This window comes from Onychomys torridus, chromosome 4 (assembly GCF_903995425.1).
Source record: "Onychomys torridus chromosome 4, mOncTor1.1, whole genome shotgun sequence".
Classification (NCBI taxonomy): Eukaryota; Metazoa; Chordata; class Mammalia; order Rodentia; family Cricetidae; genus Onychomys; species Onychomys torridus.
The window spans coordinates 139,223,763-139,247,434 of record NC_050446.1 but is presented as its reverse complement, the minus strand read 5'-3'; the positions used below and the strand labels follow the sequence as shown (position 1 = coordinate 139,247,434).

The 23,672-nt window shown below is 39.6% G+C and overlaps 1 protein-coding gene across 2 annotated transcripts in view; it reads right to left on the bottom strand.

Moving 5' to 3' along the window:
* The window catches only part of Ncoa6 (nuclear receptor coactivator 6), an 80,752-nt gene that overhangs the window by 40,987 nt on the left and 16,093 nt on the right, over window positions 1-23,672 (bottom strand). Inside the window, exons 2-5 of one of the 2 annotated variants that reach the window (XM_036183271.1) lie at window positions 19,247-19,315; window positions 10,471-10,571; window positions 6,785-7,064; window positions 3,744-3,899 (exon numbers count right to left, since the gene is read on the bottom strand). In XM_036183271.1, the coding sequence (XP_036039164.1) occupies window positions 3,744-3,899; window positions 6,785-7,019 (391 nt within the window). In that variant the 5' untranslated portion in view covers window positions 7,020-7,064; window positions 10,471-10,571; window positions 19,247-19,315. The remainder of the gene's footprint in view (window positions 1-3,743; window positions 3,900-6,784; window positions 7,065-10,470; window positions 10,572-19,246; window positions 19,316-23,672) is intronic. The other variant, XM_036183272.1, reaches the window with a different exon arrangement.

Here is a 23,672-nt window from a genome sequence, read left to right as displayed (position 1 = left end):
CTCTACCCCCAGAATGCTGGAATTACAAGAAACTAAAATCCTAGCCTATGCAGATTGTTCCACCCGAGCATGCACAAGATCATGATCAGTTCTCACATCACTAATGAAGTTGCTTAGTGAAGGCTTCAAAGACTGAATATTTATTTTCAACTAGACCACAAATTGTATGTGGACTTGGAGGGATGGAGGGAAGGAAGGAGAGAGGAAGAAACTCAAAATTCTTCATTTCCTTCTGAGAGTTTATAATCAGAAGATAAGAAATATGAAATTTAATGAGGAAAGAAGGCAGGGTAGTATGGGGACACTGTTATGCACTTATGAGAATTTTCTTTCAATAACTGCACTGTAAAATGGTTTCCAGGCATTGAGGATGCAACTCAGTTGGCAGAGTCCTTGCCCAGCATGCCCAGAGCACTGGGTTCTATTCCCAGCACTGCACAAACCTAGTGTGGCAGAACATGCCTGTTACCCCAGCACCCCAGAGGTGGAAGAAGGAAGACGGAAGCTCAAGGCTGTACTCAGCTACATAGTGTGGTGGAGGCCATTGCTACACAAGATCCTATTTTAAAAACAAAACAGCAAACAACAAAATAACACCTATAGGATTGTGGTAGAGATGTCATGTAATGACAAGTCTCTTGTAACTACCTCTGTGATACAAGATAAGACCAAAATGTAAATAGGTTTGTAATAGGCAATGCGGGGGATTGAATCCAAAACCTTCTGCATGGTAAGCATGTATTGCACCAATATATTACATCTTCTGTACTGTTGTGGTTTGTGTGTGTGTGTGTGTGTGTGTGTGTGTGTGTGTGTGTGTGAGAGAGAGAGAGAGAGAGAGAGAGAGAGAGAGAGCGAGCGAGCGCTGGGCAGTGGTGGTGCATGTCTATAATACCAACACTTGGGAGACAGGGGCAGGCATATCTCTGATTTCCAGGACAGTCAGAGAAACCGTGTTTCAAAAAACCAAAAAATAAAAATAAAAATTTGTGAGTCTTTTGACTACATGTATGTATGTGTACCACATTTATACAGTACCCAAAGAAGTCAGAAGAGGGTGTTGGATCCCCTGGGACTAGAGTTATAGATGTTGTGAGCCACTAGTGGGTGCTGGGAACTGAACCCAGGTCCTCTGAAGAGCAGCTAGTGTTCTTAACTGCTGAGCCAGCTCAATATTTTATCTCATTTGAGTTCCACCTAGTAGGTACTATCAATAGAACTGTCTCAATTGAACAAGCAGATTCTAAGGAAACTTCAACCTCACCAGCCTATGGAAGCAGCTGCTGAAACCTGTTTCAGCAGGGTCCTTGTACTTGATCCACAGTTTGGACTATGATGTGTCTCCATAGAAGATACTTCCACACTGGGGACAGTTCAGCTATAGCCAGCCTGTCACTGGGGGCTGAAGGACTATATTCCCAACTCCTTTCACATTTTGGGATCTTGGTTTCCAGTCTGAAGATACAGCGGGAAGCTAATAAGGAGATACTTCACTGTGTCCTGTCATTGAGGTTTTTATGTAGAGTTTAATCAGGGGACTGGCTGGCTAGTCAGGGAACAACATTCTATCAAAAAAGGAACCATCATTAGAGGCTATAACGTGCTCTGACTTGCTTATAGGAATCAGGAGTGAAAGCCAAAGGAAGTACAGGTTTTGGAGATGTCACCATCTGGAAGGAACTATTAATACACTAAACTTATTAAGACATTTTAAGTAGAAGTGTTTTTTTTTTCCCCTTTTTGGAAGGGAGGTGTCTTTATTTATTTATTTAAAGACAGGATCTTACTCTGTAGCCTAGGCTATCTTTATATTTCTAGCAATCCACCTGGCTCAGCCTCTTGAGTGCTCAGAATTATAGGTGTGTGCTACTTCACTCAGCTTCCCAAGCAGAAGTTCTTGAAATGACATCAAGTAATATCACTTGTTTAAAAGTTCTCCAATGCCAGGAGGTTAGAGAAATACCTCAGTTGGTAATGTGATTGCTCACGACCTGAATTTAGTTCCTAACACCCCTTTAAAAGACCCTGGTGGTTGGGGATTTAGCTCAGTGGTAGAGCACTTGCCTAGCAAGTTCAAGGCCCTGGGTTCGATCCTTAGCTCCACATAAAAAAAAAAAAAAAGACCCTGGCATGGCACTGTGGACCACACCTGTAATCTCAACACAGGGGAGGCAGAGACAGGAGGATCTGGCCAGTTAGCCTGGCCTAATTGGCAAGTCCTGGGTCTGAGTGAAAGACTTTGTCTCAAAACACAAGAGCCAGTGAGATAGCCCAGAGGATAAAGACATTTGCTTTTAAGCCTGATGACTTGAATTTTATCCTCAGGACCCACATGACGGAGCAAGATAACTGCCTCCCATGGGTTGTCTACATGTGAACGAACACACACACACACACACACACACACACACACACAAAATTATTTGTAAAAAGAAGAAAATCTTGCATACTTGCCCACAGTTTATATTTACATCAATTATAGATATAATTCACATCAATCATAGAGTTGTCCTTATTAAGACCATGGATTCATTTGAGTTTATAACATTAAGAAGCGTATTTTATTTATAATTATATACCAGCTGCTAAAGCAAAGTAATGTTATTATATCCTTTCCTTGCTTTCATCCAACTTATTTACGAAAGAGACTAATGTGTACTAGGCAACTCAGAAATACAACAGTGAACCAAACCAGACACGATCTCTTTCCTACTAGAGCTTACAGTACATGGAGGAATAAACAGTAACCAAATACCTGCCCTAAGCAAAGTGGGAGGTAGATGATCTGAGAGAAAGGAACTTTTGTTAGAGCATAGTAACAGACTCTGAGTCAGCCAGAGACTTAAGGCTGCAAGAATTATCTTGAAGAACAGGAAGGGTATGAGACAGTACTCCATATACAGAAGGCAACAGTGCAGAAGATCCGTGGCAGAAGGGAGAACTGTATGTTCAAAAACCACAGGAGGGCTCAGAGGTTAAGAGCACTGGCTGTTCTTCCAGAGGACCTGTGTACAATTCCCAGCAACCACATGGTGGCTCACAACCATCTACAATGAGATCTGGTGCCCTCTTCTGGCCTGCAGGCTGAACACTCACTGTATACATAATAAATAAATCTTAAAAAAAAAAAAAACAAAAAAAAAACAAAAAAAAAACCCACATGAAAACTGGAGACTGGAAAACAGAGCTGGCAGGGGTGGGGGTAGGGTGGAATTTAACTAGCATAAGTCTACAAAAGGAAAGTAGTTGTCAGACTATGCAAGCCCTGTGGTCATGGTAGAGAATTTGGCCTATATGCTGTGAACAGCAGCAAACAACAGAAGGGCTTTAAGCTGGATATTATGTGTGTATTAGGTTGAGCATATTTTTACATTCAAGAGGTCATTCCATTGATAAATACTTGTAAAAGAACTGTTCCAGACTCCCTAATCTGCTACATAAACAAAGGAAATATTAACGTTATTCAGTAAAGGAAAGCAATTACGATGAGATATTCTTCAAAAGGACAAATCAGTTCCTCAAACCAAAGTTTGAGACTGAAGGCCAAAGAGCCAAAGAAATGATGCTTCAGGTTGCAGTAATACCTCAATGCCTCTTTATTCTAAGGTACTGCAACATGAAGCACAGCTGCCTGAGAGTCTCAAACATAAGAGCAGAGGGATAGACAGAGAGCATCAGAAACTATGCTGGCTACCACTGGTACTGTATTTTGGTTCAGATGGTTACAAAGTAAAGTAAAGGACCTTCAATCTGAACGGAGAGAATCCCCAGATCCCGAAGCTGCTGGTTGTTGCTCTGAGCCAGGATCCGTAACCGCTCTGCTGCTTCCCGGGGGATGTTGAATGTGACACGCACACTGTTCCAGGGCTCCACTTTCTGCACCTTTAGCTTGCTGGATTCTTGGTCATGAAGGAAAGAGAATAACATTATCAATTTTGTAGGCACTAGAGGATGTGCAACTAAAAACAGAACAAAAATCCCTACTTTAGGTAAGGGAAGAGCTCCCACTGAAGCACGGCAACACTGGACATACAATCCACAGGCAAGCTTCCTTTAGGACAGAAAAACATCGGACAGTCTGCAATTCTGAAACTGACATACACTTCCAGACATATTTTTAGGAATACACAAAAGCTAACTAAATTTATGGGGAAAGTATGTGTACACATGCTACGGAGTGAAGTTAACCAAATATCATATACAAAAATTAACTGAAAATGGAACAGACACCTAAATATAGACCTAAAGTCTTAGAAGAAAATATGTGGCAAGCCTTCACCCTGGACTTGGCAGTGATTTCTTGGATAAAGCAGCAAAGGGGCAAGCAAAGGGAAAGAAATACTGGACTTCTTAAGGCTTCTATGTACCCCAAACCACCACCAAGCAGTAGATATCCTATCACCTAAGGATGGCTATTATAAGAATAGAATATAGCAAATGTTGATAATGATAGGGAAAAATTGGGGATCCCTGTGCACTAGTGATGGGAAAATACAAATGGTACAATTTGCTAAGAGAATTATACAGTAAGAAGTTAAAAAAATTATGTAACACTTATTTAATTCTAGGTATCCAGCCCAGACTTGAAAGCAGGATATGGAAGAGTATATCCATGTTCATGGCATTATTCTTAACAGCTAAACCATTGAAGTAATGCAAGTGTCCAGCAATAGATAAACATTAGTAAGTAAAATGTGGTATATACAGACATTCTGTGGACTATTCAGCCTGAAATGGGAAGGAAAGCCCATCATATGCTACAACATGGACAAATGATGAGAATACTATGCTAAATTAAAGCAGTTATAAAGAGACAAGCTCTACATGATTCTGGTTATATGAGGTAGGTAATAGTCAAAATCAGGAAAGAGGCTGGAGAGATGGCTCAGTGGTTTAGAAAGCTGGCTGCTCTTTCAGAGGATTGAGGTTCAATTCCCAACAACCACACAGTTCCCAACTAACTATAGCTCTAGTTCCAGCAGATCTGTTACATTCTTCTGGCCTCTGTGGGCACTGCATGCACGTGGGGTATTTATATACATGCAGGAAAAATACTCACGTGCATAATTAAATAAATCTAATTTTTTTAATTAAAAAATTATAGAAAGTAAAACGTACTTATTCAGGGCTAGAGTAGGGAAGGATGGGGAGTTATTATATGATAGGTATAGATTTTATTTTATAAGATAAAAATTACAGAAATGGAGCAAGGCGGTGGTGGTGCACGCCTTTAGTCCCAGCACTCCAGAGGTAGAGGCAGGCGGATCTCTGTGAGTTCGAGGCCAGCCTGGGCTATGGAGTGAGTTCCAGGAAAGGTGCAAAGCTACACAGAGAAACCCTGTCTCGAAAAACAAACACATTATAGAAATGGCTGCTAGTGATTGTTGTAAAATACTTTAATTGTATTTAAGTACCATTGAACCATATATAAAAATAGTTAAGATGGCAAATTCTGTTATATGTATTTTACAATCAAAGTTTTAAAAAAATTAGCTGAGGCAGTAATATTGTTTATAATTACATTTTATAGACAAGGAAGCAAATAAAAGCTATCCGGCAGTTTCAGACTAAGTAATTTCCCTTTTGTTAGTAACTTAGATCAACTAAATGGTTTATATGCTTTATTTAATTACATCTTTCAATATTAATAAAATGGCCATGCAGAAATATGTTTTCTCAAAATCCAGATACCTATGAAGAGTTCCTTCATGTCATTTAACCCTCCTCCAGCTCTTAAACCATTAGCTACTAAATACTAACACAGAAATCACTTGCTCTAATGGAGGACAACAAAGCCGGTTGATCACTTGCTAAGGGCAATGGGATTAATATACTCACAAGATTTAAAAATGGTTAGATAATGTCTAGTCAAAGTTCTCTTATAGCTAAGGAAATTGGGGCCCAGAGAAAGGCTAAGTGATCCAGAAAGCTATAGCTACCTAATGAAATCAGAGAAGGCATTAAAATCCATCTCTAAGGATTAAACCTATTTGCCTTTTCATGACATTTGGAAACATGTCTCCAAACACTGAAAAACTTTGGATCCTGGTTCCACAGGATAGAGACACTGAGTTTCTTCTCAATCTTCTGATTACTGGAAACTTATCCATGTTCTACATACACACCACATGTCTTTATAGTAGTCCTAATGTTAACATGGTTGAAAAATGTTTAATTCCAATACAGTTAAACTCTACTAGCAACTTTTAAAACTAGGCAAGATAGCCTACACTTGTAATCCTAGAATCAGGGTTTCAGGAAGATCACTATGCCAAAGGCAGCCTGGGCTACATTCCTGTTTTAGGAAGAAAATAAAGGCCTTTAAAGTTTCCATCATACTGGAGAATATCTGACCAAGTGTTTTTGAGTCAAGAATATGATTTGGGCCAATGAGATGGCTTAGTGGGTAGTTACCTACCACTATGCCTGACGACCTGAATCTGATCCCTAGTTCCTGCATGGTGGAAGGACACATGTACTATGGCACATACCCACCCTACATATACAAAATCAATAGGTATAATGTAATAAAGACTATAACCTCAGTCTTAAGCAATACAATCTGCCTCCTTTCTAAAACACAAACTAAAAAATAAATTAAATAAAAATGATGGTGACAACAAGACACGCAGACATGGAAAGGGAAGAGGGTAGGGCAATTCCTTAAGCTCTCCTTTGCACTTAAAATCAGCAGTACTATTTACTTTGCAGAACTGATAGTGACCATGAAAGGGCAAACACTCAAAAAGAGTAACCAGAAGGAAGCAAAAATTAAAGCAATTACCCATGTGTAACAAGTTAGGCACATTCTTTAATATTGCATCCAGTTTCCATTTGAAGTCTTTATCATCTATATTTCCTTTGAAGGCTACAAAAATTGTGGAATCCTCCAAAAAACTATCACTTTTTGTGTCATCATCTTCTAGTCCAGAGTCAAAGTCCACCTCTGAGTCTTCCATTGTTGATGAACACAGGGAAGTATAGATGTCTTCAAAGTTTGGAAGGTCATCCAAAACCATGGTGTATTATTCCAGAAGTATATGCAAAGTGAACAATAAGAAAACCTTAAAAAAAAAAAAAAGAGGGGATGCAGATTATTATAACATATCATTATTAACATATCATCCATAACTTATCCATTAATTAAAATTTCTTTTTATAATACTATAAGGCTACCTTTTTTTTTTTTTTTTGTAAGAATAGTATATTGAAGCCGGGTGGTGGTGGCACACACCTTTAATCCCCTCACTCAGGAGGCAGAGGCAGGTGGATCTCTGTGAGTTTGAGGACAGCCTGGTCTACAGAGCGAGTTCCAGGATAGGCTCCAAAAGCCACACAGAGAATCCCTGTCTCAAAACAAAACAAAAGAATAGGATATTGGGAGAAGTATAAAAAGGGTAATAGGGAAATAAAAGAAGTGGAGTGTGATAGTGAATATCTGTAATTTCAGCAGGAGAATCACAAGTTTGAGCCCACCCTAGGCTACATACTTAAGATCTTGTCTCAAACAAACAAAACAACAGCATTCAGAAAATCCTCCATAAAACAACTATATTTTACTTTCCAGCTACATTTAAAAAATTCTAATAAACAGCTGGGCAGTGGTGGCACACGCCTTTAATACCAGCACTCAGGAGGCAGAGGCAGGCAGATTTCTGAGTTTGAGGAGAGTCTGGTCTACACAGAGAAACCTTCTCTCGAAAAACAAAACAACAACAAAAAAGTTCTAATAAACATTAAAAGTAAAGAAATAAAACTAATACAGGTTTTTAAGGCTTAAAATCTTCTGCTTGGCCGGAAAAAAGACTTGAGTCTTGAAACTGCCTAAATTCTGTAACTATTTAGCAGGCATTTCAAAGTAGGAACTGCAAGAAAAATAACCTAATGTTGTATGCCAAGGCCTTAGTAAAACAAGAACAACCTGGAGGGAACAGGAGGAGAGGAGGGAGGGGACACTGTGGTTGGTATATAAAATAAATAAATAAAAATTTTTAATAATAATAGGAAAAAAAATCACAAAAAAACAAAAACAAGGCAAACCCAAAAGCTATAACACGGGCTGATGAGATGGCTAAACAAGTAAATGCATTACTTCTAAGCCTGTGAACCACAGGCTGGTGAGATGACTTAGCAGGTAACCTCGATTGCTGCCAAGCCTGATGATGAGTTTGGTTTCTGGGATCCATGTGGTGGAAGGAAAGAATCAAACTACAAGTGTCTCTAACCCCTCCCCCACACACCAAAGCCATTTACAGAAACAAACAGTAAATAAAACTGTTTTAACATATTTTTTTCATAAAAGGAAAGGTGCTGGGGATGTCTTTCTGTATGCTATGAATGTGTGTTGCTCTGATTTGGTTAATAAATAAAATGCTGATTGGTCAGTAGCCAGGCAGGAAGTATAGTATAGGTGGGATAAACAGAGAGGAGAATTCTGGGAAGAGGAAGGCTGAGTCAGGAGTCACCAGCCAGACACAGAGGAAACGAGATGTGAAGACAGAACTGAGAAAAGGTACCAAGCCACATGGCTAAACATAGATAAGAATTATGGGTTAGTCTAAATGTAACAGCTAGTCAGTTGTAGGCCAGAGCGAATGGCCAAGAAGTTTTAATAAATATAAGCCTCTGTGTGTTTACTTGGGCCCAAGAGGCTACAGGACTGGCGGGTGAGAGAGATTTGTCCTGACCATGGGCCAGGTGGAACATAGGAAAACTTCAACACAGAAAGGCAAAATAAATGACAGGTAGGTGTTAATGAAATGGATTAAAACAAAAATATAAGATGATTGAACAAAGAGTTAGTTCTTTGATAAGATAACCAAACTAAACAAAATAAGTAGACATGAGTGAAGAAAATTAAAAGGCTAGAGATGTAGGTCAGTTAATGAGTGCTCGCCTAACATGCACAAAATTCTGGATTTGGTCCCCAGCATTACATAAACTGGGCATGGTGATACACACCTATGATTCCAGTACATGGAAGGTGGAAGCAGGAGGATCTGGCCACAAAGGGAGTTCACAGCTAGCCTGGGGTACAAGAGGCTTCCTCTCAAAAACCGTAAGTATACATATATATACATACATACATACGTTTGCATACTTACACAGACTAAAAAGCAGTGAAATTCAGAAGATCATTAAGGGATATTTTGAAAACTTCCAGTAAGTTATAAAATCTAGAAGGAATGTGTATTTTTCTCAATACATGAATTGCCCAAATTGAACCAAGAGGATACAATCTAAAAAGATGGCTAACACATAGTGAGGGCTGGTGAGATGGCTCAGTGTATAAAAGCACTTGCAGCCAAACCTAAGTTTAATGCCCAGAAACTAATGGAGGAAGGAGGGAACTGCCTCTTGCATGTTGTTTGCTCACTTCTACACCTCTTGGTGGCACATATACACACACAAATAGAAATAAGATATGGAGGCTGGAGAGGTAGCTTAGCAGTTAAGAGGCACACTGCTCTTATAGAGGACCTGATGGTTTTGAGCCACCAGGTGGGTCCTGGGAGCTGAACCTGGCTTCTCTGCAAGAACGGCCAGTGCTCTTAACCCCTGAGCTAACTCTCCAGCCCTACTCTACCTCCCACCACTCTTACTGAATATAGTGCTTAAATTCTTTGTTGTGTGTTTGCATTTTTTTTGAGGCAGGGTATCTCTCTATGTAGCACTGGCTGTCCTGGAACCTACTATGTAGACCAGGCTGGACTGGAACACACAAAGATCCATCTGCCTCTGCCTCTGCTATGCTGAAATTAAAGGTGTATGCAAAATATAAAACAAAATAAGTGTGTTGTATCACTCCTAGATAGTGCTTAAATTCTTTAAAAGGAGGTAAATAAAAGCCATAGAAGAAAGGAAGGAGTCAAATCACTCCTGTTTATAAATACGATCATATACTTAAAAGACTCAAAGGACTTCACCAGAAAGTTCTTAGAGATGGAAAAAACTTTCAACAAAGTATTAGATATATAAAATTAACAGAAAAGCCAGTAGCAGGCCTAGTAAGATGGCTCAGCAGTTACGTGTTCTTCAGAGGACTGGAGCTTGGTTCCCATGTCAGGTGGCTCACAACCTTGCCTATAAATCCAGTTCTAGGGGATCTGATGTCTTCTTCAGGATTCCCTGGGTACCCACAAACATTCATGCAAATAAAAATACATCAGTAGGTTCTCTATATACCGATAACATGTTGTGAAAGAGATCAAAGAGATGGCTCATCAGTTAAGAGCACTGACTCAAACCCAGGTTCAATTCCTAGAACCTACATGGAGGCTCTCAACTGTCTGTAACTTCAGTTCCAGGGCATCTGTCAACCTCTTCTGGCCTCCACAGGAACTGCATGAATGTGGTACACAGACATACATGAAGGCAAAACACACATAATACATTATAATGAAATTTAAAATAAAAGAAAAACCAAAATGATAGACTTAAAAATATTCTCTTACATAAAGTTTCACTTACCAAAATGTCTTAATTTTTATCACTTATCCAGGTCATCCTCTAAGTCCAAACAAGGTGGCATCTTTAGGGCTTGTATTTCAAAGTAGCAGCCAAACAGAATTCTTGTAGAAAGGAAAGAAGAAGAAAAAAGAAAAAAAGAGAGGAAAGTAAAACCACAGTATTATAAAGAAATTATGGCAAAAATACAAACACTGTAAGTTATAAAGTCAATATGGAAACTCAAGAAATTATTATATCAGAATTTTCATTAGAAATCTTAAAACATGCCCTATCACTCACATAGAATGTAGAAGCAAAACTCAGGAACCCAAACCAGCTTCATATAAAATCACAGAACTCTGGCTTTCCAGCACTCTCTAGACTTTCATTCCTAAACTTGCCAAATTAAACAAGGAAACTGCTATAGATATTTGGAGCCAAATATTTTCCTTTGCATAAGTTCTAAAAGATTTGTTTATTTTGTGTGTATGGGTGTTTTGCTTACATTTATATATGTGCACCAGATATGTCTCTGGTGCCTATAGAGGCCAAAAGACAGCGCTGGATCCCTTGGAACTGGAGTTACAGACAGCTGTGAGCTCCCACATGGGTGCTGGGAACTGAATCCAGGTCCTCTGGAGGAGCAAAAGTGCTCTTCACTATTGAGCATCTGCCCAGCCCCAGAGTTATTTTCTATTCACACCGAATACAAGACTCTCATCTTCTAACCGAGAATCAAATTTATTTTTAAACTCCATAAAGTATTTTTTCCTATTTTATTCACAATATCCTATATAGTTTTAATTGAAATTTTAGTTTAAATACTAAAGCATTCTTTATGGCAAACATACAAATTATACATGGAAAATTTATTATTTTGACATGCTTCAGAAAAAAAATTACCTATCTTAACAAGATAGTATTAGACTATAACATATTTAACTTGGGCACTATAACTTTGTTATTGCTATATACTGATGAAAATCTTAAAAACATCTACTTAGTGTGCATGCACACGTGTCCATGTGTCAGTGTGCAGAGATCAGAGGACAACTTGTGAGAATCAACTCTTTTCTTCTACCATCCTGGGGACTGAACTGAGGTCATCAGACTGAGTGGCCAAGTGTCTCTACCCTCAGAAACCTTCTTGCCAGCTCAATACTGAATTTTTTTGGGGGGGAGCTGAGGATTGAACCCAGGGCCTTGTGCTTGCTAGGCAAGTGCTCTACCACTGAGCTAAATCCCCAACCCCTCAATACTGATTTTATAATCTTGAAATTTTGGATAGATATGTACTAGTAGTTAGTTAATAAGTAACAAAAACTATTGTTTAGTTGCTTTTTTAACTTAAAAAAGGTACTTTTAAAGTTAAGACCATAGGGAAAAAAAATCTCAATACAACTAAGTAACAATAAAGTTACTCAAATACTCTAGTAACAGTACACTAAAATAATTAACTCAAAATAAAACCAAACAGAAATCTTTCTGTCTTAAAAGAACAGCAAAACTATGGACTCAGGTTAAGAAAAAAAAATATCAAGCACAAATTCAAAATTTCTAGAAAACTATAAATCAATACTACATATAGGAACCAAAGAATACAGGCAAGTTAGTGAGGAAGAAAATTCATAGTTATAAAATATCTATATGAGGGGTGAGGTGAAGTAATAAATGACTTAAATAACTGACTCAGAAAAAAATCATTAAAATGAGCTAAGGAGCTAATAGGGAGCAAAATGAACATATCAATGAAACAGAACTCAACTAGAAAATAGAGAACAGATGCCAGGAGGTGTGGCGCACGCCTTTAATCCCAGCACTTGGGAAGCAGAGCCAGGTAGATCTCTGTGAGTTCAAGGCCAGCCTGGTCTACAGAGTGAGATCCAGGAAAGACGCAAAGAAACACAGAGAAACCGTGTCTCAGAAAAAAAAGAAAATAGAGAAGAACATTCGTTGATGGGACACACCTGCAATCAGTCCAAACAAGACAGAGGCAAGAGTGGGTCAAATTAAAGGCCATTCTGGACTATATATATCAAGACCCTGTCTCACAAAACTCAAGAAGGAAGCCAGGCGGAGGTGGTGGCACACACCTTTAATCCCAGCACTTGGCAGGCAAAGGCAGGTTAGATTGCAGGTGGATCTCTATGAGTTCAAGGCCAGGCTGGTCTACAAAGCGAGTTCCAGGACAGCCAGGGCTACATACAGAGAAACCCTTGTCTTGAAAAACAAAACCAACCAACCAACCTCAGGAAGGGACAGACCCAGTGCTCAAGCTGGAAATCTCAGCACTAGGGAGGGGAGGGAGCACTGGGGCTGTAGAATCAAGAGTTCAAGGCCAGCCTTGAACAAAAAGAGAGTCTGAGGCCTGCATTGCATGAGATTCTATCTCAAGTAAATAAAATACAACAAAAATAAATAGATAAAAATTAACACTTTTTAAAACGGGAGTCAGGTAGTTACTCTGTAGCCACTCTGACCTTGCATTTTTGGCAATCCTCCGGTCTCACCTTCTCAGGTGCTGTGATTACAAGCAGGGGATGTCAAGCCCAGCTCAAATATTTTTATATTAGGAGAATATTTTTTAAAATAGTTATATGACTAGTTGATTTAAGAAAGTAAAGGAAGAGAACAAGCTGGGTGGTGGTGGCACACGACTTTAATCCTAGCACTTGGATTAATAAAGCACTAAGGCAGATGGATCTCTGTGAGTTTGAGGCCAGCCTGATCTATAGAGTAAGTTCTAGGAAAGCCAGGGCTACACAGAGAAACCCTGTCTTGAACGCCCCCCCCCCCAAAAAAAAAAGGAAAGCAACAAATAAGACAAAGAAATTGAAAAGGATTGATGACTACTTTAGTCGAGAGAGAGAGAGAGAGAGAGAGAGAGAGAGAGAGACAGACAGACAGACAGACAGACAGACAGACAAGGTTTCTCCGCATAGCCCTGGCTATTCTGAAACTCACTATGCAGACCAGGGTGGTTTTGAACTCAGAGATCCACCTATAAAGGTATTCACCATTATGCCAGCTAGAGCACAACAGGAAGGTCCTTGTGCCCAAAGATCTCCAGGGAGACCAGGAATTTAAGTACATGGGGAATTTAAGTCCAATGGGAAAGAGGTACAACCTATTTTCTTCATCTAGAAAGCCGGGAATTGGAAGTGTTAGTAGTCTGGTAATCAGCATTATCTGTTGGGCCAGGTCATATCAAGCTCCTCCTGGACTGGAGTTGGCTAGTAATCTAAATGACCTTCACAATTAGGGGCTCCCCAAGTTTCCACAGCCAGGACCAGAGATACCCAGTAGTCTAAATGACCCTTATATTATCTGCATAGCCAGGGGCTCCCCCAAGCTCCCACAACCAGGACCAGAGGTGGTTAATAGCCTAAGTGACTGTATGTTATCTGTATGACTAAAACCAGGCCAGACCCTTAGGCTAATACAGACAGGTAGCCTATCTCTAGAACCCACCTTCTTGGAAGAAATGACATATACCCAGAGTTGAGTTTCGATGTAATTATGCTTCCTTGTGCGCTGGGGATTGATTGTATTACACCAGGAAACGTTCCTCCAAATTATACTCTGTTTAAATTTGTTGGGAATAAACTACCTGGTGTTATGTGATATTTTATTTTGTGTTCTGACAAATAAAGCTTGCCTGGAGATCTTGGATCTCTGTGAGTTCGAGGCCAGCCTGGACTACCAAGTGAGTTCCAGGAAAGGCGCAAAGCTACACAGAGAAACCCTGTCTCAAACCCCCCCCCCCAAAAAAAAGACAAAAAACAAAAAACAAAAAGCTTGCCTGGAGATCAAAGGGCCAAGCCAGCCACTAGGTAACCTTTGAGGCCAGGGGGTGGTTGGTGGCTCACACCTTTAATCCCAGCACAAGCAGGAGGTGGAGACAGGAATATGAATTGAGTAGAGACAGGATCTCAGCCCCATTTCGGTCCTCGAAGAGGTAAGAAGTCACTAATGGCTGCTCCTTTGTTTCTCTTCTTTCAGGTTATTACCCTGATATTTGACTCCTGGTTTTTATTGGTAAGACTAATTAGGATCATGCTTCAACCTGACATCAGACTCCCCAAAGTCTTGATCCAGGCGGATGAAATCAATCTGAACTGGATTTTTCATTCTTACCTCTTTACAGTTCAGTTTCCCATCATGAGCACCTGCAGGGTCCCATTCACCCCTAAGCACTGTATACAAACTTAATGAAAAACAAAGCAATCCTTTAAAGAGCACAGAAGTCTAATAGCCTGAGGTTGTTCTGGAGCACACAGTATACAGGCAAACCTTTCTTTTTAAAATTACACGTATTTTATTTTGCATATATGTGGGCATACTACTGCCACAGCACTCAGATGGAGATCACAGGACAACTCATTCCAAGTCAATTCTCCCCTCCCACTTCTTTGTGGGTCCCAGTGACTGAATGCAGGTGATCAGTCTTGGCAGCAAGCACCTTTATTGAATAAGTAATCTTGCCGGCCTCTCAATTCATTTTATGAAGTTAATATAAATTCTCAAAGCCAACACAATTCGTAGGCAGAAAGCTACAGATCAATCTCTTTTACATTGTTTGGTCTTATACCAGTGTGTGAGATTCAAAGTCAATTCTAAATAGACTGATAGTACTTTAAAAGAATAATGATGCATCATAACCAAGTGAAGCTTGTTACTGGAATTCAAAGCCAACTTGGTATTAGGAAACTGATGGGAGATGTTATGTGGTCATCTCCACTGATGTAACTTACTCCTTGTCCCCAGTACTGGGTACTAAATGCAAGGTTTTATACATGCATTTTATTTTTGCCACTAAGCTATTTCCCTAGCGCTCTCCTTCCTTCCTCCCTCCCTCCCTCCTTCCATACCTTCCTTCCTTCCTCTTTGAGACAGGCACTAACTATTAAGGTGGCAATTTACTTATTTATTTAGAGACAGGGTCTCACTATGTAGCCTTGGTTGGCCTGGAACTCACTATGTATACCACAGCCTGGCCTCATACAAACAGATCCACTTGCCTCTACCTCCTGAGTGCTGGGATTAAAGGTATGTACCACCATGCCAGCCTAGGCTGGGCTAGCAATGTATAACTCCAGCTGGCTTTGAAGTATTGATCCTGTTGCCGTAGCCTCTAGTATATCTAGATTATGTCTACCTCATCTGGCTGACTTAACCATTCATTCTTTTTTTTAAAAATATTTTTAAAGATGTATTTATTTATTATGTATACAGCATGTGTCCCTGAACGCCAGAAGAGGGTACCAGATCTCATTACAGATGGTTGTGAGCCACCATGTGGTTGCTGGGAATTGAACTCAGGACCTCTGGAAGAACAGTCAGTGCTCTTAACCTCTGAGCCATCTCTCCAGCCCAACCATTCATTCTTGATGATAATTTTTCTAAATTTCAAAAAAATATACAAATAGCTGGGCTGCGGTGACACACACCTTTAATCTCAGCACTAGGGAGGCAGAGGCAGGTGAGTTTGAGACCACCCTGGTCTACAGAGCAATTTCCAGGACAGTCAGGGCTACACATAGAAATCCTGTCTTGAAAACAAAACAAAATAAAACAAAAAAACAAATGTTCTCTTAACATGACAAATTCTATTTTCTCAGCACAAAAGTGAGGGCTAGTGTGGAACTCAGAGGGAGTACTTGTGATGCACCACACACAGAAAACAAGTACAAGTCAGCGTCAGGTTCAAGGAGGAGAACAGGGGTCTATCAGTGAAATCAGGAGCACAGATGTATAGAAGTCAGTAAAATGAAGCAAGAAAAACAAAGGTTAAAAAAAAAAAATCAGGGGCTGGAGAGATGGCTCAGAGGTTAAGAGCACTGGCTGTTCTTCCAGAGGTCCTGAGTTCAATTCCCAGCACCCACATTGTGGCTCACAACCATCTGTAATGAGATCTGGTGCCCTCTTCTGTATACATTATAAATAAATAAATCTAAAAAAAAAATCAGAATTGAAAATAACAGACTTGTATTCTTGAAAGCCAAGCAAAGGTCATATAATAAAATTTTGCAAAGCAGTATGGTGCAAAATTAATATACAGAAAAAACAGCATTTATTACCTATGTAATGATCAACACGTGGGGTAAGATCTCATTTTTTTTTTCTTTTGTATGTGGAGCTGAGAATCGAACCCAGGGCCTTGCGCTTGCTAGGCAAGCGCTCTACCACTGAGCTAAATCCCCAACCCCAAGATCTCATTTTTAATAGTGACAGGAAAGTTAAAATCTTTAAGAATTAATTAAAGAGAAAGGTCAAGCTATAAAAAGAAAACCTAAAAGTACTTATAAAGGGGTTCTGAGAGCTAGCTCATTGGTAAGAGCACCTGTGGCTCTTGCAGGGGTCTTGGGTTCGATTCCCAGCACTCACATGGTGGCTTGTAGCCATCCACAACTCTAGCTCCAGGGTATCTGAAGCCCTCTTCTGACTTCTTTGGGCACTAGGCACACACATGGTATGCTTACATACATAAAATACATGCAGGCAAAATATCTGTATTCATAAAACAATTTTTAAAATACTTATGAAGGACAAAATATTTTAAAGTCATGGATAAAATAATACCCTCATGGGTAAAGATTCACATGTATCAGTTCTCCCTAATTTACAATTTAATAAAACAATCTGACTATAAGGTTTGTAGGAAAACTGAAAAATCAGATTAGAGAAAAGGATTAAGTCCTACGAGATAAAGACGTGTTACTAGAAGCTGGGGAAATGGCTCAGTGGGTGAGAGGGTTGCTGTGCAAGCATGGGAACTGGAATCCAAATTCCTAGCACCCACATAAGAGCTGGGCACGGCCATAATGCACCCTAACTCTAGCACTGTGAGGTGGACACAGGAGGACCACTGTGGCTTGCTGGCTCAAGCTCCAGTGTCTGAGAGACTTTTTCTCAAAGGAATTAGGTGGAGAGTGACAGAGCAGGATATCCAAAGTCCTCTCTGTCTTCTAGGAGAGAATGGTTCTGTGCTCTACCTTCCACATGCATATACAACACACATGGAATACACACATTAACACACACTGACACACACATTAGATTCTCAATAGTTAAAACTACTATGAAAACTTATATATAAGTGGATGGGAGAGTAATTGAATTTTGGAATTTTAATATCTCATAAAGGTGAAGAAAAAATGATTTCTTTTCCTTATATGATATTGGAACAAGGTAGTCATCTAGAAAAATAATAAAATTAGATCCATTTCTCCTGCTACACAAAAAAGATAATTCCAAACACACCCAAAACTTCAAATATAATAGATGAATCTCTACATTTTAATATTATAGAAGCACAGAACAAATATTTGTAACCTTCAAGTGGGAAAGGGTTTTTTTTTTGTTTTGTTTTGTTTTTGTTTTTTTTTTAATGACTCAAAATCTAAAGCCCTGTAAGACTGCTCAAATACAAACAAATAGTTTGTCATGGTAGCAGATACCTTTAATTCCAGCACTTGGGAGGCAAAGGCAAATGGATGTCTGTGAGTTCAAGGCCAGCCTGGTCTACATAGCAAGTTCCAGGCCAGCCAAGGCTACATAGTAAGATCCCGTCTCAAAAAAACAAAACGAAACGAAACAAAACGAACAACAAAAAATTCTGCAAGTAAGAAAAGTAGGGAGGGGACATCAAACAAATGACAACAGAAGAGGAACCTGCTGTCATGATCAACAGAAAAGCTGAGGGGCTCTCTTACCCAGCATAAGCACAGCCTTGCCTTCAAACCCCAGCACCACAACAAAAGAAAAAGCAAATGCTAGGGTAGGGTGGGGTTGAGGGGAGGTATGTGTAGGCATGTAAATTATATGTACATGTATTTACATGTAAAATAAAAAGATCAACAATTTGAACCAACTACTGTGTCTAAAAATGGGCACAGGTAATGATTAAAAATTCCAGGTGATTCCAATGTAAAGACAAACTGAATTTGTATCTGCATAATTATAAAGCTGATTGGTGAGATCTTCTGAGATCTGTAAGGCAGCCTGTTGTTGGGAATTCTAAGAACACCAGAAAGGGTCAAATAAATAATTTACTTTGGAGGTTTTTAATCTATGCTCTATTCCCTTCCAAAACCATAAACAGCTGAGAAATTCACCCCTTCATCTATTCTTGGTTCCTCCTATGGAATCAATAAAAAATTCATCCATATTTCATATATTTGACACAACTGATAGAAACATGACTCATGGTGGTGACGTTTTTTGTGACAGAGTCTTCCCATGTAGTACAGACTGGGTCTGGACTCAATATGATCCTCCTGCCTCAGCCAAGTGCTGGGATTACAGGCTGACCCCCCACATGGCCAAATGCTTTTCTATCAAACAGATCATTAGTTAACCTACATGCCAAATGAAGCTTGCCAAAGCAAAATATCTTGTAAACTGAGCACAAACTAACTTCTTTTAAAGAGGTAAAGCTTGGCTGGTGAGGTGACACAGCAGGTAAGGGCACTTGCTACCAAGCCTCATGACCTGACTCAATCCTCAGATGGGCCAAGAGAAGTAACTCCCTCCTCCAGCCTCCATACACACACCACGGCACTCACATGTCCACACACATACACATATCTTAAGTGTTTAAAATTTTAAGTGACATTTATGGACTCAGAGACAGCCCAGTGGTTTAGTGCTTGCCTAACACATATGAGGTACTAGGTTCAATTCCAGTACTGCCAAAAACAATTAAAAGGAGTTTATTTCTAATTCAGTCCTTCTAGTTGAAACTAAGTCTTTCAAAAAACCCAACTTTTATTTGTGTTCTGTAGAAGCCACAGACCTGTTTAGAACTCTCTGACCACTTTCAGAAAAGGCAGTCAATAGGACCCCTCTCCATTCCTCCCAGGACCTAGACAAAGGGGGAAAAGAACAGAGAAGAAGAGGAGAAACATCAGAAAAGACTAAATAAACCCAGCAAACAGATTCTAAATAAGTGTTGATAACTGGCCAAATTCCAACTATTATTATTCCTGTTAATTTATTCTAGAAAAAGTTGAAAGAAATGACATATAGTCTCTTAGTACAGTGATTTTTTTAGCAAATAAACTTTATTATCACCAAGAATGCTCAAGGTATTTTCAAAACAACTGTATAACAGTTATTTATACAGGTAAGTTCATTTTGTAAGTCATATTTATGATTTGTGCATTTTCTTACTGAATATATTTCAATTAACATACTTAAAATACAGACATAAGATGGGAATGTCTTTCTGTATGCTGTGAATATATGTGGCTCTGATTGGTTGATAAATAAAATGCTCCTTGGCCAGAAGCCATGCAGGAAGTATAGGTGGGATAAACAGACAAGAATTCTGGGAAAAGGAAGGCTGAGGAGGAGATGCAGCCAGCCAGCCAGCCAGCCAGGGAGCAGCATGTAATGGCACACAAGCAAAGCCATGGAACATGTGGTGACATATAGATGAACAGAAATGGGCTGAGTTTAAGTGTAAGAGCTAGTCAGTGATAGGTCTGAGCTCCTGGCCGAGCAGTTTAATTAATATAAACCTCTGTGTGTTTACTTGGGGGTCTCGAGTAGGAAAGATTTCTCCCCGACCACAGGCCAGGCAGGACACAGAAAAACTTCAGCTACAGACATATTGAGGACAGTATGGGCTACACAACGTATTCTAGGCTAGTCTATGAACTGCTTTGAGATTGTCTCAAAAGAAAGAGAGAAAAAGAAAGGCACAGGAGAAGGGGAAGGGAGAGAAGGGTAAAGGAAAAATATATATAGAGAAAGGCAGTATATATATGTCCAATGTAGAAATCCTAAAGGATTTATATTATGCACTGGAGTTTCACAGGTTAGCTGATTTGTCCCAGCTTGCCCATACAGCCCTATCAGTGTTTTTCTGTTTTAAACTATAAATATGTTGATAACATCATACATTTTAATTTAGCATTGACTTTATACTCTGAAATAATTATTTTATGACAACTGTAAAAACTAACAAAGAAACAAGAAAGAGAAACACAGATGTCCCAAACCCACAATTGTGCTCAAGTACAGCTACTTTACCATCCATACACGGAAATGAAATAAAGCCTAGAACCCATGTAAACATTTCCTAACCTTAGTATTCATTTTTCAAATACTAGGATCAGCTGGTGTACATATTCAGAATAACATAGCTTTATTTACTTTTTATTTAGACAGAACCTAGCTGTGTAGCCCAGGCTAGCCTAAAGCTCGTATTCTTCCCACCTCAGCCTTCCAAGTATTAGGGTTACAGGTGTGTGCCACCAAGTCTGACTTTGACTAGCACCAGCTACACCAACACACAATGTGATATGGAAAGAGAGAAGCTGACATGCCAGGGTGGCTTTGCCTTGGGTTCTCCTTGTGGACTTCCCATAAAGCTGTATGAGCTGAGGCAAGACACAATTTATATGAACCAATGATTCCTTAAAGTTATATAATGAGAGGCCTGATCATCAGCTATAGCTAAACAGATTTTCAGGTTCCTTTTAGGTTTTAAAACATTCAAGGACTATAAACAAAAAATTTAGTCTTCTCCAGTGTGAGTAGGTATGGAACTATGATAAACTTTGTCAAAAAATTACCTCACAGTTCAAAATAAAACTGAAATATACATTTGAGGATATATAGGAGGAAAAATTCTACTTTTAAAAATATACGGGGCTGAGAGAAGGCTCATCAGAGGTTAAGAACACTGGCTGTTCTTCCAGAGGTCCTGAGTTCAATTCCCAGCAACCACATGGTGGATCACAACCATCTGTAATGAGATCTGGCTCCCTCTTCTGGCCTGCAGGGATACATGCAAACAGAACCCTGTATACATAACAAATAAATACTTAAAAATATACATAAACAATACTGTAAGATTATTTATAATGGTAAGACTCAGAAATATCCACTGAAGTACATAAACAGATTATGCACTTAAAAAAATTAATTAGATATTATTTTATGATTTAGAAAGAAATGTATAATATCCTAAAAGGAAAAAAATTTAAAATAAAATAGAAGTTGTAGGCTGGGTGGTGGTGGCGCATGCCTTTAGTCCCAGCACTCGGGAGGCACAGCAGATCAATGAGTTCATGGCCAGTCTGGTCTATAGAGCTGGTTCCAGGACAGCCAGGGCTACACAGAGAAACCCTGTCTCAAAAAAGAGAAGAAGTTTTTAACTCTAGAGCTTTATGTTTTACAGATTTGTCTACTCAAAAAAAAAAAAAAAAAAATCCCCCCCCCACCCCTTTCTTTCTTTCTTGGCAGATACAGAGTTGGGGATATGGCTCGGTTGTTGGGTGCTTGTTATTTCTCCAGTAGACTGGAGTCCAGTTTCTAGCACCCATGTCAGACAGCTCACAACTCCCTATAACTCTAGCTCCAGCTCCAGCGATCCAGTGCCCTCTCCTGGTGTCTGCAGACATACAGAAACAGACACATACATACATACATACACACATACATACATACATACATACATACATACATACATACACACACACACACACACACACACACACACACACACGCACACACAGGGGGAAAAAAGCATAATAAGGCATCACAAAATCCTGTGAAAAAATGCCTCCTGTTATATTATCACGTGCTGTATGTAACCTCCTCACCCCAGCTCGGCTTTTAGCTCGCTCCTGACACTCAAGTTTATCCATAATAACAGTTTACCAGTTTTGGTTATACTAAATATAATTTTATGTGCATAATATATATATATGTGTGTGTGTGTGTGTGTGTGTGTGTGTGTGTGTATATATACGGAAAGTATCAAGTCATACTGAACAAATGACCAAATAAGATGTAAAGTAAATGAGGCAAGATGAGCTAAATTATGATATATTTTCTCAGATACACATTTCTAAGTAATCACCAAAGAAAAAGAAAAAAAGCAACTTTACAACATGAAGACCCAGCAATTACCACCTTAGTCCTTTGATCACTCAAATAATAGCAATGTGGCAAACAGGAAGGTATCAGGAGAGTCAAGCACTGCAGGACCAAGTATTAAATAGTATCACATTTTTTAAACACATGGATGAGGGGCTGGAAGATGGCGCAGCAATTAAGAGTACTTGCTGTTTTTGCCAAGTACTTAGGTTCAGTCTCCCAGCACCTACATGGTATGGTGGCTCACAACCAACTGTAACTCCAGTTCCAGAAAATTCCATCCCCTCTTCTGGCCTCCATGAGTATCAGGCACACATATATACATACATGTAGGCAAACACTCATACATACAAAATAATACTTCTGGAAGAAATAAGCAATGAGAAGGTCATGAAAGAACTGTGGTATTGTGTTCCCCCAAAATAGTGTGTGTTCCCCAAAATAAACTTATCTGGGGTCAGAGAACAGACAGCCACTAGATACAGAGCCACAAATGGTGGCTAGAAAATGGGAAGAGCAAGCCATAGCAGAAGTTGGGCAGTGGTGGTGCACCCTTTAATCCCAGCACTTGGGAGGCAGAGCCAGGTGGATCTCTGTGAGTTCAAGGCCACACTGGGAACAGTCAGGCATGGTGACACATGCCTTTAATCCCAGGGAGTGGAGGCAGAAAGGGAAAGATTCTGTAAGGCGTGGTGACCAGAAACTAGAAGCATTTGGCTGGTTTAGCGTTCAGGCTTTGGAGCAGCACAGTTCAGCTGAGATCCATTCTGGATGAGGACTCAGAGGCATCCAGTCTGAGGAAACAAGACCAGGAACTGGTGAGGTGAGGTAGCTGTGGTCTGTTCTGCTTCTCTGATCTTCCAGCATTCACCCCAATAACTGACCTCAGGTTTGTTCTTATTAATAAGACCTGTTAAGATTCCTGCTACAAAGAACAGAGGAAATTCTTCCTTTTTTCCCTTTAGACAGGGAAAAACAGGGCTACACAGGGTTGCTCTCTATGTAGCCCTAGCTGGCCTGGAACTCACTATGTAGATCAGGCTAGTTTTGAACTCAGAGACCAACCTGTCTCAGCCTCCCAAGTGCCAGGATTAAAAGTGTGTGCCACTATGCCTGGCTGGGAAATTCTTAAAAGGTGAATTAAGATCACTTAATTTCACAACAGAAGATGTTCTCTTCAAGGCAAGAAGAAAACTTAGACTGATGTGGCACTTTTTTGTTATAGTAAATGAATCCTGATAAACTGTTCTTGCACAATGGAGGACCAAAATTTAAGCCTAACAGCCTGACACACACATAAAGGTTGTTGGAATACTTCATAGAAGACTGTG